Raw genomic sequence first — 15,691 nt, 5'->3', positions numbered from 1 at the left:
AGCTCCTTCCCTGGCAGCTATACCCCCTCCAGCCTGGAGAGAGAGCTCCAGTGTTTTCTAGTGTCAATAGGAGGCAAGACCTCCCTGCTCTGCAGGGATATCCTGAAGATTTTTTATTTGTTTTATTTTTTTCCTTTCTTTTCAGATGGGAAAACAGTGGACGCCTCGCCTCCCTGTTCTCCCGGGGTCGAGTTGCGCCAGTGCTGCTCACCCGCACTGCTGCCTCCCCCACAGAAGACAAGGTGGACCAGGGCAGCCTCGCTCCCCTGCATCCCGCCAGCCAAGGGGTCACCCATCCAAGCCCCCCTTTTCCAGCGTCCTGACACTTCGGTGCCAGTAGCTGAAGGGGTGACCCTGCTGGACCAGAGGAGGGGTGAAGATGGCGGCAGGAAAGAGAAGAGAGGTGAATACACGGGACTAGGTAAGTATGTCCCTCCTGGGTCGCCCCCTCCCTCCCTACCTGGTGGCAGTAATGCAGAGGTTAACAAGGCAATCCAGCTCTTATAGCTGTGTGGTTGAGTGCCTTGCCTCTGATACAGAAGGTCGTGGATTCAGTCCCAGCAGAAACAGGGCTTCAGTATAGCCCAGCACCCTGCAGCCATTCCCTTCTTCCCCCTCTGGCAGGTTTTATTCATTGCCTAGCAGGGCGGCACATAGGGGGTTAATGTCAGTGGAACCCATGGCAGACTTTTTCCATGACAAAGCGGTGAGCAGGGAGTCCGAGTGCACGGCCAGACAGATAATCTCCGCCTGTGTTGTCACTGAATGCAGAGCGGAGTTCTTATTGGGCTATGGACCGCTAGGACCAGAGATCCGAAGGGTTAAACTGCAGGAAACTCAGCCGTGCACTGCACATGTTTTTTTGCCCGGACACTCGTTGTCCGCCCGGCCCGCGGGGTGGAGCCTCAGTCCGTTGCCGGGCGGGCTCATATCGCAGTGCTTGGTCCTTCTGCAGTCCGGCCGATGCACTAATCGGCTGTGCGCAGGGGCCTTGGATTGCTGAAGGGCCGCACTTCGTCCCCCTGGGGGGGGGGGGGGGGGATGTGCACTCCGGCGCGAAAACTTTGCGCCCTTCTCCCCCCTCCCCCAGTAACCTGCTAGCTCTGCCCCCAGTCATGAAGAAGACCTTAACCCTTTGTGGCCGGCATATCTGGGGAGGGGTAGAGTTCTAAGGGGGCGTGGCACTCCCAGTGCAATGTTCCTCATGATGGAGGAATTTAACCCTTTCCTGCCTCTTGTGCTTGAGGCCGTCATTTGAGTTAAAATAAAATAAAAAAATAAATAAATAGAGATGTGCGTCCATACGGCCCCCTCCCCACCCCTCATTACCGACTGTCTGTTCTATCTCGGATAAGGAGCACCTCTCTTAGTTCCCAATCCGCCCTCCGAGCCGTTTGGTTGATAATTATCCTCCTCTGCAAATCCCGTGGAGGACAGCTGATGTATTTCCAATTCACCCTCCGGGTCGTTTGGTTGATAATTCCCTGCGCAATTTAGTGATGGACCTCTGAAGAATTCCAATCCGTCCCCTGGGGCCTTTGATGATTCTCCACCTCCGCAATACAGTAGAGAGCCTCTGGAATTCCCAATCCACCCTCAGGGTCGTTTGGTTGCTAATTCCACCTGCGCAATTTAGTGATGGACCTCTGAGGAATTCCCAATCCGCCTTCCGGGTCGTTTGGTTGATAATTCTCCACCTACGAAATTCAATAGAGGACCCCTGACATTCCCAATCCACCTCCTGGGTCATTTGGTTGATAATTCCCCACCTGCGCAATCCAGTAGGGGTCCGCTGGAACTCCCAGTCCACCCTCTGGGGTCGTTTGGTTGATAATTCTTCGCCGGCGCCATTCAATTAGGGACCTCTGACCTTCCCAATCCGCCCTCCCGGGTCGTTTGGGGGATAATTCTCCACCTATGCAATCCACCTCCGAAGTCGCTTGATTAGGATGCATTCTAATGCACTACTTCAGGATACAGTACCTGCCTTATACATTATCCCCTGCCATGGGTGGACTAAGTACAATGACATGGGTTTCGGGACCTGCTATATGACATTGTCACTGGTACATTGTGTGCTGTATGCATTACCCCCTTACTTAGGTGCAACAATTGCACTCCCACGTGGTACAGGACTCGCCATATGCACTAGTTCTCGCCGTGGGCATTCGCCCCCCTCTTCATAGGTGGGGTATTCTCCCTAGTCCCTACCACTGACTTGTACTTGCCGTATGCATCCACCTTCCTTGGTTAGCTAATTACGCTACCTTTGAATACGGTTCCGTCTGTCGCACTAGCCTTTCTTAGGTGTAGTGTTGCACATCACCGTGCTTCTGTTGCATTACCCCCTTCTGCAAGTGATCAATAGTGGTGAATAACTAAACATCTTCGGATGCTGCAATTCTGCGGCACCACAGCTCTAGGTGCCTTCGCTTATTTCCAAGGGGGGCGTGACAACAGTCGGTTCTCGCAGGTGCCCGGCACTCTTACCCTAGTGCTATATGGGTGCCACCAGTGGACACTGTGGCTATTCCTTCCTTTGGTACTGGTTTCACGCATGATTATAACATCCTCTGTCTTCTCAGAGGGTTCCTATCAACATCCATCAGGCGGGTGTCTAAGTTGGGGGTGCTCTCTTGCAAGATCCCCTTCCTGGTTCTTCACAAGGATACGGCAGTTCTCCGGCCCATTCCTCCTTCTCCCGAAGGTGGTCTCTGACTTCCATATCAATGAAGGAATTGTCCTTCCTTCACTGTCCCTTTCCTTCGCACCCTACGGAAGGGAGTTACATTACTGGACGTTGTCAGAGCTCTACTTGTTGTTAGCAGCCTCCAGTCCCTCTCGGCGTACGGATCCCCTTTTCATTGCACGTTGGATTCGGTCGGCATGTGCTGACGCATGCCGCGCCCGGAGCAGGGTTCCACCCTTAGGTGTCACGGCTCACTCTCCCAAAGTGGTGAGCACTTCTTGGGTGAAGAGGAATCGCGCTTTGACTGCACAGTTGTGAAAGGCAGCTCCCGGTCCTCCTTACACATGTTCACAAGAAATTACCAGGTGCATCCTTATGCATTGACGGTCGTGCCGTGGGCCGCGGGTCTTGCAGGTGGCAGTTTCTTAGATGCCTGCAGGGACGCTTGCTTTCATGGGTCTGTGGTTTTTCCCTCCCTGTGGACTGCTCTCGGACGTCCCACGGTTCCTGTGTCCCCCAATGAATATTGGCGAGAAAAGGAGATTTTTGTATAACTTACCAGTAAAATCTCTTTCTCGCTCTTCATTGGGGGACACAGCACCCACCTAGTATTGTTGTCCGGCCACTGTTGGGCAGTTGCTGGTTTGCACCCCGTTTGGTCCTGTGACATGGTTGATTTTCCGCTTGTTTTCTCTTTGGTTGGCTTGCTTCTCCTACTGCTTCTCACAAACTGAAGCTCTCTCTCCAGGCTGGAGGGGGTATAGCTGCCAGGGGAGGAGCTAACAGCTTTTACTAGTGTCAACGCCTCCTAGAGGACATAGCTATACCCACCGTCTCTGTGTCCCCCACAGCGAGAAAGAGATTTTACTGGTAAGTTATACAAAAATCTCCTTTTTTCAGTCTCGTAGAGATAGTGTTAGTGCACATCCTCAACCACAATATGTTTACATTTTTGGACAACCCATTCAAGTTACTGAATACTTGAACTGAAAAGGGTATTCCAGTTATAGAAAGTTATCCCCTATCCACATATATAACCTGAATACCCCTTTAATCTTCAATAAACTACAAGGAAGAATTACTTTATCTTCTCTCTGACTGATATAGCGGAGTGCTCCACTCAGCACCCCCTTAGAATTGAATGGAGCAGAGGTCACGTATATGCATTCACTCAGGAGACATGAGAACCCCCTTTCTGGAGATTGGTGGGGGCAGGCATGGGATTCGGCCAGTTCCCTTAGGTTCTCCAGATTCAGTTGTTAAAATTACAGCGGCAGCTGGAGATGAGCCCTTCCTTTCCATAGTTTAGCTCCTTAGGCTTTCTAAAAGTTGGGAGGTGTGTGTGTAGTGTATATATGGTTTATTTACGTGTATGTGTGTTGTATGTATATGTGAACATGTGTCGTGACGCGGTGTGTCCGCTGTTCCCAAAGATCAGACCCCTAGAAATCTTGTATTTATCACCTTTCCTGTGGATAGGTGATAAATGTTGTTCATGGGCCAACCCCCTTAACCACAATTTTGTATGTTCTTTCTTACAGACTACATCCTTGACAACTCAGAAGACGATACCAAGTCCTTATTTCTGATAATAAAGGTACACTGCATTTTGTCGGTTTTAACTCCTATTGTCCTCACTGATCACTTAAATTTACCTATATCATTGTCGTCTGCTTCGTGTATTCAGTCAGCCTTGTCTCTTTCAGATCATCACTGACCTCCTGCAGTTCCGGGGATCCCACAAACACGATTTTGACTCAAGATGGAAGAGTTTTACTCTGGTCAAAAAATCAATGGAAAACCGGGTCAGTTTTGCACATTAGCATGCTACTAGAGGCATCCAAGTGCTGTATGTCAAATTGATGATATACCGTTATCTGCTGCTTGTGATAATGGTCATCTCTGCTGTGACGTACTGCAGGCAACCACTCAAGTCACTGAGGGTCATTCACAATGCCCCTCTACACCAGAAACTGAAGTTTAGTCCCAAGTCATGTTTCTCATCGTAAATTAAGCGCATCCTCTGGCGGCAGAGAGGATATCAAAGACCAGCGTAAAAGGCCGGTCTTTGATAAATGACCCTCGCTATCTTCTGTGTGTTATTTACTTTAAAGGGTATGTGCTCCTTTGTGAGCAACATGCTGCAATTAAAGTAAAATAAAAAATTAAGCAACTTTGCAAAAAGTCTTTAAAAGATTTCAAATATATAAACGATCCTATCCTTTAGCGTATACAGCTTTTGTGCAGACATACGCACTATAAACCAGGGATGGCCAACCTGCGGCTCCCCAACTATTGTAAAACTACAACCCCACCATGCCCGGCTGATAGCTGTAGTCAGTCTGGGCATGCTGGGAGTTGTAGTTTTGCAACAGTTGGAGAGCCGCAGATTGACCAACCCTGCTATAAACACACTCGACGTATTCCGTTTTTGCGGATGTACACACTTCCATCCGTCACCAATTTCTTACTTGGGGACTGTTCAAACCGTGGATTTTTGGATAAATCCACCGTGGTCGGGACTGACCCTTGGATTTCTGCTGCAGATTTGAATTTTGACTTGCCATAGATCCAGCACCTGAATTCAGCACCATTCAATGAGGCTAATCCGGATGTGGCCACTTCATATAATTTCAACAATAAAGATTTTAAATTCATGGCGGAAAAATGTGTCAGCATGTGAACTGCCATATAGATTTACCATTGAAAACAATGGGGTTAAAATGCATGTTAAAATTATTTATCTAGCTTTAGTATGTTAAAGGGGATGTCACTTCAGAAAATGGCATTCATTATGTAGACACAGCCAATGCAAGGCATTTACTAATGTATTGTGATTGTCCATATTGCCTCCTTTGCTGGCTTGATTCATTTTTCCATCCCATTATACACTGCTCGTTTCCATGGTTACGACCACCCTGCAATCCATCAGTGGTGGCCGTGCTTGCACACTATAGGAAAAGAGCCACTCCCATGGTCCCGGCCACCAGAGAGGCCAGTAGTTTTTCCTGCAGTGTGTAAGCACGGGCATCGCTGCTGGATTGCAGAGTGGTGTATAATGTGATGGAAAAATGAATGAAGCCAGCAAAGAAGACAATATGGACAATCACAATACATTAGTAAGTGCCTTGTATTAACTTTTTCTACATGTTAAATGCCATTTGCTGAAGTGAGACAACCCCTTTAAGTTGCATTGTCCAGTCGTCTCTTACAGTCCTTGAACACAATTTTGTTTTGTTTTTTGGTCTCTAAATAGGTTAACCCCTTAAGGACTCAGCCCTATTTCACCTTAAGGACTTGGCCATTTTTTGCAAATCTGACCAGTGTCACTTTAAGTGCTCATAACTTTAAAACGCATTGACTTATCCAGGCCGTTCTGAGATTGTTTTTTCGTCACATATTGTACTTCATGACACTGCTAAAATTGGGTCAAAAAAGTTAATTTTTTTGCATAAAAAAATACCATATTTACCAAAAATTTAGAAAAATTAGCAAATTTCAAAGTTTCAGTTTCTCTACTTCTGTAATACATAGTAATACCCCCAAAAATTGTGATGACTTTACATTCCCCATATGTCTACTTCATGTTTGTTGCATTTTGGGAATGATATTTTATTTTTTGGGGATGTTAGAAGGCTTAGAAGTTTAGAAGCAAATCTTGAAATTTTTCAGAAATTTACAAAAACCCAATTTATAGGGACCACTACAGGTCTGAAGTCACTTTGCGAGGCTTACATAATAGAAACCGCCCAAAATTGACCCCATTATATAAACTACACCCCTCAAGGTATTCAAAACTGATTTTACAAACTTCGTTAACCCTTTAGGTGTTGCACAAGAATTATTGGCAAATGGGGATGAAATTTGAGAATTTCTTTTTTTTGCCTAATTTTCCATTTTAACCCATTTTTTCCACTAACAAAGCAAGGGTTAACAGCCAAACAAGACTGTATCTTTATTGCCCTGACTCTGCCGTTTACAGAAACACCCCATATGTGGCCGTAAACTACTGTACGGGCACACAGTAGAGCGTAGGGAAAGGTGTGCTGAATGGTTTTTGGAAGCCAGATTTTGCTGGACTGGTTTTTTGACATCATGTCCCATTTGAAGCCCCCCTGATACACCCCTAGAGTAGAAACTCCATAAAAGTTACCCCATCTAAGAAACTACACCCCTCAAGGTATTCAAAACAGATTTTACTAACTTTGTTAACCCTTTAGGTGTTGCACAAGATTTAATGGAAAATAGAGATACAATTTCAAAATTTCACTTTTTTGGCAGATTTTCCATTTTAATATTTTTTTTCCAGTTACAAAGCAAGGGTTAACAGCCAAACAAAACATCATTTATGGCCCTGATTCTGTAGTTTACAGAAACACCCCACATGTGGTCGTAAACTGCTGTACGGGCACACGGCAGGGTGCAGAAGGAAAGGAATGCCATACGGTTTTTGGAAGGCAGCTTTTGCTGGACTGGTTTTTTGACACCATGTCCCATTTGAAGCCCCCTTGATGCACCCCTAGAGTAGAAACTCCAAAAAAGTGACCCCATTTTAGAAACTACGGGATAGGGTGGCAGTTTTGTTGGTACTAGTTTAGGGTACATATGATTTTTGGTTGCTCTATATTACACTTTTTTGTGCGGCAAGGTAACAAGAAATAGATTTTTGGCACGTTTTTTTTTTTGTTATTTACAACATTCATCTGACAGGTTAGATCATGTGGTCATTTTATAGAGCAGGTTGTCACGGATGCGGCGATACCTAATATGTATACAATTTTTTTTATTTATGTAAGTTTTACACAATGATTTCATTTTTAAAACAAAAAAAATGTTTGTGTCTCCATAGTCTAAGAGTCATAGTTTTTTCAGTTTTTGGGCGATTATCTTAAGAAGGGTCTCATTTTTTGCAGGATGAGATGACGGTTTGAGTGGCACTATTTTGGGGTGCATATGACTTTTTGATCACTTGCTATTACACTTTTTGTGACGTAAGATGACAAAAAATTGCTTTTTTTACACCGTTTTTATTTTTATTTTTTTACGGTGGTCACCTGAGGGGTTAGGTCATGTGATATTTTTATAGAGCCGGTCGATACGGATGCGGCAATACCTAATATGTATACTTTTTTTATTTATGTAAGTTTTACACAATGATTTCATTTTTGAAACAAAAAAAATCATGTTTTAGTGTTTCCATAGTCTAAGAGCCATAGTTTTTTCAGTTTTTGGGCGATTATCTTGGGTAGGGTATGATTTTTGCGGGATGAGATGACGGTTTGATTGGTACTATTTTGGCGTACATGCGACTCTTTTGATCACTTTTATTACCTTTTTTGGGAAGTAAGGTGGGCAAAATTTCAATTTCCTAATAGTTTTTATTTTTTTATTTTTATGGCGTTCACCGTGCGTGGAAAGTAACATAACCGTTTTATAGATCAGGTCGTTACGGATGCGGCGATACCAAACATGTGTAGGGAATTTTATTTTTTTCATTTTTAATCAGTGATAAATGTGTTTTTTGATTTTTACTTTTTTTTTCACTTTTTTTCACTTTTTTTTTGACCCAGACCCACTTGGTTCTTGAAGATCCAGTGGGTCTGATGTCTGTGTAATACAGTACAGTACAATATATATTGTACTGTACTTTACTTACACTTTAGCACAGATCTGTTCAGCACCATGGACAGCAGGATGCCTGAGAGGCGTCCTGTTGCCATGGGAACCTTCCCCGTCTGCTCAGTACTGCTCAGAACTTCGCAGACGGGGAAGGGTAAGGAGGGGATCTGTCGGGGGGCTGTCTGGGAGCTCTCTCCCTCTCCATCGGGGGGCTGCAAAGGCACAGCAGTCCCCCGATGGGAGAGGGAGGGAGCTCCCTCTTACTGTTAACTTTTTCCATACAGCGGTCCGTACGGACCGCTGTATGGAAAGGGTTAAACGGCTGACATCGCATCATCGATGTCAGCCGTTTATACCAGGGTGCCAGCAATGTGCTGGCACCCTGGTATACCCACTGAACACCAACGATTATTCAAGGGGAGGCGGGCGGGGGATCGCGATCCCGCCTGCCGCACCACCCCCACCGCCCACAACTCCCCCCCTGCACCACCCGCCGGCAAAAAAATCATGCAGGGGTGCAGGGGGGGTGTAAAATATATATTTTAGGGACACTAAAGCTTCTGATCCCCGCGGTCAGGGCCCGCGGGGATCAGAAACTGCAGAAAGCGCAGCAAACCGCAGGTCTGAATTGACCTGCGGTTTTCTGCGATCGCCGATGCGGGGGGGTCAAATGACCCCCCCCTGCATGGTTACGGGATGCCGGCTGAATGATTTCAGCCGAAATCCCGTTCCGATTAACCCCTGGGGCGCCGATTTCAAGTTATGACGTACCGGTACGTCATGGGTCCTTAAGGACTCGGGACCCATGCCATACCGATACGTCCTAAGTCCTTAAGGGGTTAAAATTTAATGCAGATCAATAACTTTTCATATCTGTAATTGTTTGTGCTCATTTTTTCCGATGCAGAGTTCTAAAGTGTAAATGGTAAGATGCAGTCACCATGAGAAGGGGCATTGCAGCTTACTGCATGATACCTGGGCATGAAGTCGGCTTCCATGCTCCCTCTAGTGGTGACTGCCAGCATTTTATCATTTCATTCTGTCAATGCTGGAGTTATGGAGCTCTGTATCTGAAAACCAAAGCTGGTATAAAGATATAAACATTAACTGGAACATATTGTTGTCCCTAAAAAAAAACAAAAAAACACAATGATAGAATGTAGATATTCACTTTTAGACATCCGAGTCACTATATTGACTCGGCATACCATTCTCTCACTCACTTCAGTCATAATGATATAATCTTGATATAAACATGTTAAAGGCTATGGATGCCTATGGGGCAGTTTTAATTGAATTCTGCTTACCTTGGGCTAAAAAAAAAAAAAAAATCCCAATTTTTTTTTATTAAATGTCAACAGCTTGCTTTCTACGGCTCTCAGTTTCTAAGCAACTGTTTCTTCTTAGTGAATCCATCAGAGAGCTGCCCTGATGGCTTGATCTGTAGCCCTGATCTCTGGTCTTCTGACCACACTAAATTAAACAAAATTTTAATGAAACTTATAGGAATATGGCTTCAATGAGTGTTTATTAGCAAAAGTATAGCTAGGGGCTACTCATCGAGCAGTCAGTACAGCTCTCTGATGGATTCATTGAGAAGGGGAAGCAACCGTCTGCAGATGCGCAAAAACTGGAGGTTGTAGAGGGCAAAGTGTTGAAAATTTTTGATAAATGCCAACTGGAAAAAATATTTTTAGCGTCAGATAAAAACGAAAAAAAATTGCCCTGGAGGCGTCCTTACCCTTTGTCTTAAATGGTGTATGACTTACAGGCTTTTATTATTTGCATTTTCAGCTCCAAGGGAAGAAGAGACACATCAGAGCGCTGTTGATCGACAGAGTCATGCTGCAGCATGAGGTAAATAGATGGAAAAGGAAGATGTGACTTCTCTTTACAGAATGGGCTGGATAACACCATACAAGGAAGGATGGAGACTGCGTTGTCCATCTGTGAATCTATACATTTAATAAGTGCAGTATTAGTAAGGCTACATGCACACGACCGAATGTACTTTGCGGTTCACAAAAGCGGATCTGCAAAATACTTATAGCGCCACTGTGCAATCCACTATTTTTTGCAGACCCATTGGCTTCAAGGGGTCTGTGGACCTCAATTGGACATGTTGTTCTGTAATTTGCAGAACAGACATACAGATGCGCGTTAAGCAAGTTACTGTACATGTCCTATTCTAGTCTGCAAAACACAGTCCACCAAGCAATTGAAGTCATTGGGTCCACAAAAAAATGCGGATAGCACACTGGATACAGTAGTGTCCTATGTCCTCATGCACACAACTATTTTTTTGTTTTGCAGCCGATCTAAGTATTTTTCTTTTTTCAGATCAGATGTGGACCTATTCACCTCAATGGGACTGCAAAAAATGCGGACAACACCCCGTGTGCTGTCTGCATCTGTATGTCTGTGGCCTAGTGACGCAAAAAAAATATAGAAAAGCTCCTGATAGGACATTTCTATAGAAGGGAGAAAGAAAATGGCGGCGTGCATACGGCCGGTGTCAGTCTTTCATGGATCCACGGTTTGCAGACCTCAAAACACATAGTAATCTGCATGTGGCCTTAGGGCTCATGCACACGACCATATGTATTTTGCAGTCGGCAAAAACCGGATCCGCAAAAAATGTGTGACGTCTGTGTTCCGTATTTTGTGGAACGGCACTGCTGGCCCCTAATTGAACAGTACTATCCTTGTCCGTAATGCAGAACGGACACACTGACATATGGAAATGGAATGCACACGGAGTAACTTCAGTTTATTTTTATTTATTTTTTTACAGACCCACCCCATTGAAGTGAATAGTTCCGCATACGGTCCGCAAAAGAAAAAACTGAACGGACACTGAAAGAAAATACGGTTGTGTGCATAAGTCCTAAGGGTCCATTCACACAGCCGCATGAATGGGTCCGCATCTGTTCTGCAATTTAGCGGAATGGGTGCGGGACCATTAATTTCAATGGGGCCGCAAAAGTTGCAGACAGCGTGTGGTGTTTGCCTCCGCCCTTCTGTCCGGTGGTCCCGCCAAAAATATAGAGCATGTCCTATTCTTGTTCACAGCCACAGACAAGAATAGGCACGTCTATCATAGTGCCGGCCATGTGCGTGTCCGTGTTTTGCGGATCCGCAATTTGCTGAGCGTAAAAAACACTTGTGGATGTGTGAATGGACCCTAAGGCTGTTAGTGTAGATTGTTTGGTTAAAAAGGGGCTGTTAATTTTTTTTTTTTATAACAATCTGCTTTGACGCTTCCACCAGTTCCATGTTTGTGAGCAAAGCCATTGTTGAGGCATTTGAGAAAGTTATAGCTCATAAGCATCACATGACCAGATCTGGAGAGCAACAATTATTTTATATTCATATATTTTTTTTATATATATATAGCTGAGAACATTGACAGTGGAAGGGTGTGAATACAAGACCGTGCACCAGGACTTGGTACGAGACCTTCTGCGTCTCTCGACGAGCTCATACGGCCAAGTAAGTCATAGGTTGCCTTGTTAACATCAGTAACATCTTCTCACAGGGAACTTTTTTCTTTTATCCATTAACTCTCTATCAAATGTGATTAGATGAGGTCATTGTGGCAGTAAAAATTGCGTTGTTAAAGGGTTTCTGTCACCCCACAAAACTCTTTTTTTTTTTTTTTGGATAGTTACATTCCTTATAGCGCGATATAGGAGAATATAATGGTCTTACTTACTTTCATGCGGCCGATTCTTTATAAAACGAAGTTTTATAATATGTAAATGAGGGCTCTACCAGCAAGTAGGGCGTCTACTTGCTGGTAGCCGCAGCAGCAATCCGCCCCCTCGCCGTGTTGATTGACAGGGCCAGCCGTGATCTCCTCCTCCGGCCGGCCCTGTCAGTAATTCAAAAATCGCGCGCCTCTGGTCATTCGGCGCAGGCGCTCTGAGATGAGGAGGCTCGTCTCCTCAGCACTCCCTCAGTGCGCCTGCGCCGATGACGTCTTCTCTTTCGGTGATGTCATCGGCGCAGGCGCACTGAGGGAGTTCTGAGGAGACGAGCCTCCTCATCTCAGAGCGCCTGCGCCGAATGACCAGAGGCGCGCGATTTTTGAATTACTGACAGGGCCGGCCGGAGGAGGAGATCCCGGCTGGCCCTGTCAATCAACACGGCGAGGGGGCGGATTGCTGCTGCGGCTACCAGCAAGTAGACGCCCTACTTGCTGGTAGAGCCCTGATTTACATATTATAAAACTTCGTTTTATAAAGAATCGGCCGCATGAAAGTAAGTAAGACTATTATATTCTCCTATATCGCCCTATAAGGAATCTAACTATCCAAAAAAAAAAAAAAGAGTTTTGTGGGGTGACAGAAACCCTTTAAAGTGGTTTTCCTATGATTGATGTAAAAAAAAAAAAATCTAAATCAGATACATTCTAAAAAAGCTAGAACCAGCTCTGTATCTCACATGGATCCAGAGATCTCCCCATTCATTGCTTCTGTTGCTCTGTTATATTCTCTTCAGGCTGGCAGCTAAGGGGCGCACCCTTTCTCAGGGGCATGTCCTTTATGCTGCAGCTCTCCCTGTAACTATCACAGCTTCTAACAGTAGATATGGCTGGTGGCAGTTGAAGGATAAAACTGAGCATGTGCGACCAACTTAGTAGGTGGACTTGCACATTACTATACAGATTAAACACCAGGGGGCGCCATTATGATGTAGTAAAGAGAATATCTCTCAACTGGAACACTTTGGTAACAAAGTAAGTAATGAAAGTAGCTAGTTTTTCTTGCTGAATTATATTAAAATAACATTTTAAGTTGGGGCTGCACGGCAACTTTGCGCCTCATGATTGTCAATGGTATCGCAATGTGACTTGCAACATACTGTGACGTGACAGTCGCAAAAAACTCTGGATCTGATGGGTTTGCATGGGGTCTGTATGAGTTATTATTTGCAGTGACACAATCATTGCTAATGTGACTTCATTGTGTTGACAGGTCAGGAGCAAAGCTCAACAAGCCTTCTTCACAGCTCTGGGAACCTATAATTTCTGCTGCCGTGATATCATTCCTCTTGTACTTGAATACCTGCGTCCAGACAGACAAGATGTGACTCAGCAACAGTTCAAAGTAAGTATTTCCATCCCCTTTTACTATGGAAAACTTCAGATATAAAGAGACCGTAGAGGGTTGGGTCTCCCCCATAAGCATTCCCACGTTTGTCAAAATGTTTGGTTTTTCAGCGGATTTACTATAAAAAGAAAAGCTTTTAAAGTTAAAATGCATTAAAGGGATTGTCTTATCAAAAATTAGCTTCAGATCTGATCAGATCAGCTTTTTAAAGGGTACCAATAGTAATACAAGTGGCAGGCACTATATATCCTGGAGTTGCATAGACAAATCAATCAAGTAGGTATATATACGTACATATTTTATTATCTAACATAATTTAAAAAGGGGTAATTCATATTGGGTTAAAAATACAGTATATAAAAATAGATGAAAACAATGAATATCTCCCTAATTTACCTATAAATGAACATAATGATTGGCCCTAGCTAATCTGCCTGCGTATATAACAATATGTATAAATTAGAAACACATAATAGGTCCAGACTGCAGTAGAAAATATAATATGCTGTATGTTATAAATAAATACTTGAATAACTGTAAATAGTTGGTAAATAAATGATGCTGAATTCCTTTAGCCCTTGTTTAAAGAACAATGTAGCTCCGTAACAATAAGTTAATGAATTCATAAATGAATATATCCAGTCAATATTATCGTGTGCATTAAAAAAATATAAAAATACATGCCCTGACAGGTTGGTCTCCATAAACAATCCCTTTTAATATGTATTTATTATATGGCCTGTGTATTTGATTACTGCATCCACTAGACTGCACACTGGAAAATTGTCTGAAATAAAAAACTAAAAAAACACATGTTCAGTCACTCGCGTTAGGAAGTTCTGTTAATGGAGGGTTTTTTTGTTTGCTACCATCACCTTTAAACAGTGCCTCCTGCGCAGAAGGACCCAGCACGTTTATGCATTACATGAACAGCCCATTGATTTCATTGGGAACTGTGTGGTGCTTCATTTACTTCTATGGTGGCACGACAGGGAAATTAAACCCTTTCTGCCATGTTCCCAGATTGGTTAAAAATGGCATAGCTGGCATGAGATAATGGACAGTCACAGAAATAATGTGACTAATAATAATATATTAATTTCACACACAAAAACAAAACACAAAAAAAGAGAAAAAAAACACTTAAAAGGGACACAGCCGCCATACCGCAAAAGACATCAGGGCATGCAGCATGGTAAGTTCCCAGATTTGTTGATGGCTTGGGAAAGTGGGAGTCCAGCAGGGGTTACCCTATGATTAGCCTATTGTCAGGGGGACCCTTGTAGAAAAAGAGAGATCAGATTTAAAACACTTAATCCACCGCAGCAAGTGAGTTTACATTAAACGGAACCAGTCACCGCTATAATGGCCTTTCAGTTGTCACCTGTGCAGTGAGCCTCTGAAGCCAAAGGTGCCAAAAACAAAACCGAACGGTGCATGCATGTGATCACAGGGGCTTTAGATCCAGAGAAAGCAAGCACTGATGTCTCAATCGGGGGAAGAGGCAGGACAGAGGAATGGCTAGCTTCACTTTTTAAAGGGGTATTCCGGTTGTTAGAAGTTATCTCTAGTGTTGAGCGAACTTGCGATTTTCAAGTTCTGCATTCGGGTTATCTAAGGATTCCGTTACCACGGACCATAATGGAATTCTATGACTGCATGCACCATGGAAGCCTATAAGAGGCGCTCTGTATTGCATTCTGTCATAATAGAAGCCCATGGCCAGCATACACATATGACTGAATGCAATACCGAATGCCTCCTACAGGCTTCCATGGTGCATGCCGTCATAGAATTCCGTTATGGTCTGTGGTAACCAAATCCATTACAGACTTCTTAGATAACCCGAACTTGCAAATTGCAAGTTCGCTCAACACTAGTTATCTCTTATATACCACTGGGACCCCCACCAATCACGAGAATGGGTGCCTTGTACTCCCTACGGTCCCCCTGAAATTAATGAAGTGGGAGGTCAGGCGTGCACTCTGCCGCTCTGTTTATTTCTATAGGAGTTCCTGAGAGAGCCGAGTATAGCGCTCGGCTGTCTCCGGAATTCCCATAGAAATGAATGGAGCGACAGAACACACGCCTGACCATCTGCTCTGCTTATTTCAGGGGGACTGAAGGAGTACGGGGCCCCCGTTCTCGTAATCGGTGGTGGTCCCAGTGGTAGGACCCCCACTGATCTAATAGTTATCCCCTATCCTGTCCCTAATTTAAGCAGCCCATTTGTATAGAGGGGACAGGGTAAATAAAGTTGTTTTTTCGC

At 44.3% G+C, this 15,691-nt stretch overlaps 1 protein-coding gene across 3 annotated transcripts in view; it reads left to right on the top strand.

Annotated features, from left to right (window-relative positions):
- Positions 1 to 15,691, top strand: part of PSME4 (proteasome activator subunit 4) — a 168,003-nt gene that overhangs the window by 108,227 nt on the left and 44,085 nt on the right. For all 3 annotated transcript variants that reach the window (XM_040429740.1, XM_040429738.1, XM_040429739.1), the window contains 5 exons: positions 4,231 to 4,286; positions 4,396 to 4,494; positions 10,103 to 10,165; positions 11,705 to 11,800; positions 13,288 to 13,419. In XM_040429740.1, the coding sequence (XP_040285674.1) occupies positions 4,231 to 4,286; positions 4,396 to 4,494; positions 10,103 to 10,165; positions 11,705 to 11,800; positions 13,288 to 13,419 (446 nt within the window). The remainder of the gene's footprint in view (positions 1 to 4,230; positions 4,287 to 4,395; positions 4,495 to 10,102; positions 10,166 to 11,704; positions 11,801 to 13,287; positions 13,420 to 15,691) is intronic.

This window comes from Bufo bufo, chromosome 4, assembly GCF_905171765.1.
Source record: "Bufo bufo chromosome 4, aBufBuf1.1, whole genome shotgun sequence".
Taxonomy (NCBI): Eukaryota; Metazoa; Chordata; class Amphibia; order Anura; family Bufonidae; genus Bufo; species Bufo bufo.
The sequence above is the reverse complement of the archived record's forward strand: the minus strand, read 5'-3'. Positions and strand labels throughout refer to the sequence as shown.